The sequence below is a fragment of the Tupaia chinensis genome, unplaced genomic scaffold (assembly GCF_000334495.1).
Source record: "Tupaia chinensis unplaced genomic scaffold, TupChi_1.0 Scaffold148822_2, whole genome shotgun sequence".
Classification (NCBI taxonomy): Eukaryota; Metazoa; Chordata; class Mammalia; order Scandentia; family Tupaiidae; genus Tupaia; species Tupaia belangeri.
In genome coordinates this window covers 258,885-262,449 of record NW_006208670.1, presented here as the reverse complement: position 1 = coordinate 262,449, position 3,565 = coordinate 258,885, and the positions used below count along the sequence as shown (strand labels likewise).

At 57.4% G+C, this 3,565-nt stretch overlaps 1 protein-coding gene across 1 annotated transcript in view; it reads left to right on the top strand.

The window, feature by feature from the left end:
* Window positions 1–2,602, top strand: part of COLQ (collagen like tail subunit of asymmetric acetylcholinesterase) — a 56,278-nt gene extending 53,676 nt beyond the window's left edge. The window contains exons 17-18 of the mRNA XM_006170684.3: window positions 162–2,055; window positions 2,373–2,602. Of these exons, the coding sequence (XP_006170746.1) occupies window positions 162–231 (70 nt within the window). The 3' untranslated portion in view covers window positions 232–2,055; window positions 2,373–2,602. The remainder of the gene's footprint in view (window positions 1–161; window positions 2,056–2,372) is intronic.
* Window positions 2,603–3,565: the final 963 nt, after the last annotated feature.

Genomic DNA, 3,565 nt, shown 5'->3' with positions numbered 1-3,565 from the left:
CATGCGTGTCAGGGCAGGGTGCCCACGGGCGGTGGCGGCCCCGCAGGCCTCAGGGAGGGCGGGGTTCTGGTGCAGAGTCCTGGGGTGCTGTCGAGGCCATGGCCTTGCCCTTGGGCGAGGCAGGGCTCCCGCCGTGTCCCTGACCACGCCTTTGCCCCCAGGTCCTACGGAGACCTGCGCTGCACGCGGTACTGCCACATCGACTCCACGCCCTGCCGCTACTTCACATGAGGCGCCAATGCGGGCCACCCCCAACGCCGGCCTGGCACCGACCCGGCCAGCCTCCACCAGCCTGCGGGGACGCACCCGTGACACAGTTCCATGGAGGACTGTAGGACCACTGTACCCTTGTCTTAATCCAGAGTACCAGGACACCCCCCAGCCTGCCTGGGACTGGCCCGTCACTGCCAGCTGGCCGAGGGGCCGGCCACGGTGGCCTCTCTCCTCTGGACAGCCCTGCCCAGTCCCTGGCCCCGCTGGGCACTGTAGACTCACAGCCCTGCAGGGCTGTTCCCGCCGTTCCCGCTGGCTCGGGTCTCGTTGAGGGAGGCTGGTGGATGGCCTCTGCAGCCCTCTGAGCCTCCGGCTACACGGCACTCGCACCACTGCGGTGGGCCAAGCTCACTGGGGGCCCCTCACGCGGCTGCAGCCCAGCCTTGCATGGCAGTTCCCCCAGAAAGAGACCCAGCTGTGAAAGGGTTCCGAGGAAGCCACCAGACCCATGCCACCCCTCAGCAGTGAGCAGAGGCCCGGCTGGGTCCCCTGCGTGCGGACAGGAGCAGAGCAGTGGCCTTGTGCTTGGTGCTCCCCGCAGAGCCTGCTCCGTGGCTTCCAGGTCTCAGCATCAGCTTGACCCCAGGCTCCCTCTGCGCTGGACCACCTCGTGAAGCCCCTTGGGCCTACTTCCTGTCCAGGGGACTCAGGACCAAGGCAGGGTCTCCTGGCAGAGGTGTGTCCCATGTCCTTAGAGGCTGCCCTGGTGTCCCTCAGGGACCCACTGCTGAGTCTCCTCTCTGCAGAGACTGTTTCTGCCCCTCTCTGCCTTCTCGCTTCCCGCTGCCCTGGGTCCCCGGGCCGCCTGCCGGGTCTGTGCCCTGCAGAGCTTCATCCCTCGTCCTCCATCCGCCCAGCCTGGACTTCCAGGGACTCTGGTCTGCGCATCCTGGGCCGCCTCCCTCAGCGTCTTCCCCGGGCATGGCTTTATTTTGGAAAGGCATCTCCGAGACGAGGCGTGCACACAGATGATCTTGGACAGGAGGTATACGTTTGTCACCAGACACAGGGACACCCCAGGGCTTTTGGACATAGTCATTCGATGAGCCCGAGTCTTGGAGACACAGAAGGCAGAGGCTTCCGGCCCAGCGGGCCAGCTGCTGGCAGTCAGTAGGCGGGCCGGGTCTCCCCGAGGGTGTCTCCACAGGGGTGCCAGCCCAAGGCACACTGACCAGCCTGTCCCCTCTGCCTCTGCTGGAAAGCCTGCTTCCGCACTGCCCCCGCCGTCCTGGGATCTCAGGCAGGAGTCAGAATAAAGGCCGTCCGTTCCCCACCGTGGCTCTCTCTTCCTTGGGGGAGTGGGCCAGTGCTCCGCACTGCTGGGTAGGGTGAGGGCCTGGACTCGGGTCTGCTCTCTGGCTCTGCAGAGAATTCCACGTTCCAGTTCGCCAGGTAAAGAGGGGCAGTGGGACCATAGTAGGCCATCGGTATCCAGTACCCTCAGCCGCGGCGTGCCCGTAGTAGGCCGACGGCATCCAGTACCCTCGCCGCGGCGTGCCCGTAGTAGGCCGACGGCATCCACAAGGCCCCTACTTCCCGCACCCTCCCCACTGCACCACACAATTCCTCCCGTCAATGGAGTGTGTGTCCCCAGTCCTGGATTCTGAATCTGGCCCTGTGACTTGCTCCGGCTATGACACGTTTGCGATTGTGACAGAGCATTTCACGTTTCCTCCCTCACCCTCACCCTTCTGCCTGGCCGTGAGGTGTCCAGGCTAAGCCGCTGGAAGGGAGGCACATGGAGAACCAAATGCGGAGCTGCGCAGGCCACGGCCATCCCAGGTGAGAACGTCACAATTCTCGGGCAGGTGAGGGAGCCAGTCCACGCCAGGGCTGCCCAGCCAAGGCTGAACTGCCAACACAGACTCAGGAGCAGAATAAATGCTTCTCGTAAGCCGCTGAGTTTTGGGGTGGTCACATACCGGTATCTGTGGGGGCAACGGTGAACAGAAGCTAAGCCTCCCTGAGGTGTGCAGCCTTCACTGACCCCCATGGACGGTCCTAGCCAACCTGCTGGCCTGCCTGAGCGCAGGAGGGCCGGCTCAGCAGTTAGCAAAGGGCTCCTATACCAGTTCTGAGCACAATTCTATTCAATCCAGGGTTCCTGAGTACCCACCCGTTACCAGAGCTGAAAAGGAACATGGGCACTGCCCACCTGAGTGCTGGCAGCCTTGCAGAGAGCCACGACCCCAAGGCTGATGCAGGCCCTGCTGAGCAGAGGTGTCAAAGCAGCAGGTGGGTAGGGTCGCTTCCAGCCAAATGGCCACTGGAGGTTGGAGGGTTTGTGTGTGGCGTGGCGTTCCAGGCAGAAGGAAGATGGCAAACTAAAATGACTGCGGGGTTTGTCTAGCAATTCAGTTTAACCCTTACATGGCTCTCAAAGCCTGCCTTTCCTGACCAAGTTTATGGCCTCGGACGCTGGCCGGCTGGCCCAAGATACCGTTCATTTTTTATCTTTGAACTTTTATACAGATTCATCCTTCAGTTTTGAATGTCACACCTAATGGGAGTGGAAGTGTACTTCCCAATAACCATAAGCACCAAATTAAAGAAAAAAAATCAATTTACTTACCTTATTAGGCTTAAGCACAAAGAACTTTTAAAAAATGTTCTAGAATTCTTTAATAAATTTTTTTTTAAAGTTTATTTATGTACTACATCATGGTTAACTGCTATACCCCTGTTTGGCCTCCCGCTAAGAATTCTTAAAATAGGTGGAGGCAGCTTCCGTGAGGCATTCTCCCATGGGACGGCCCTCGTTCAAGGCCAGAGAGCCCCCGGAGTACGCTGCGCATGGTGCCCACACACCGGGCTGGCCGGAGCACAGGGTGGGTCGTGGCGCCGAAACCTTGTCCAAGGTGCCGTTTGTCTGTCTCTTTGTTCATGGAAGGAAGAGATCAAACAAACAAAAAAAACCCCTATATTATTCATTGATTTCTAGCAAAAAAAATAAAAATCACCAAGACATTAAGTGAATTGCTGACCTTCATTTTTTATTTAAATATAGTGATATTTTAAAGAGAATAAACCAAAACTCTTTACACTGCAAATATTTTTCATATATGTAAACATGGCAGTCTACCTCATAATTAAGCAAAATAAACTTTTAGGTACAAGATTTTTAAAATTATTAAAGAATAAGACAGTGAACCCAAAACAGAAATAACAGGAACAAAAACCCCCATTTCGTAACGCTTCAGCTGGTCTTGTCTTCCAGCCACTGGTGAAGGCCTGGTCAGAAACCCTCCCACCCTTGCCAGTGAAGCAGCCAATTCAGCTCTACCTGATCTAT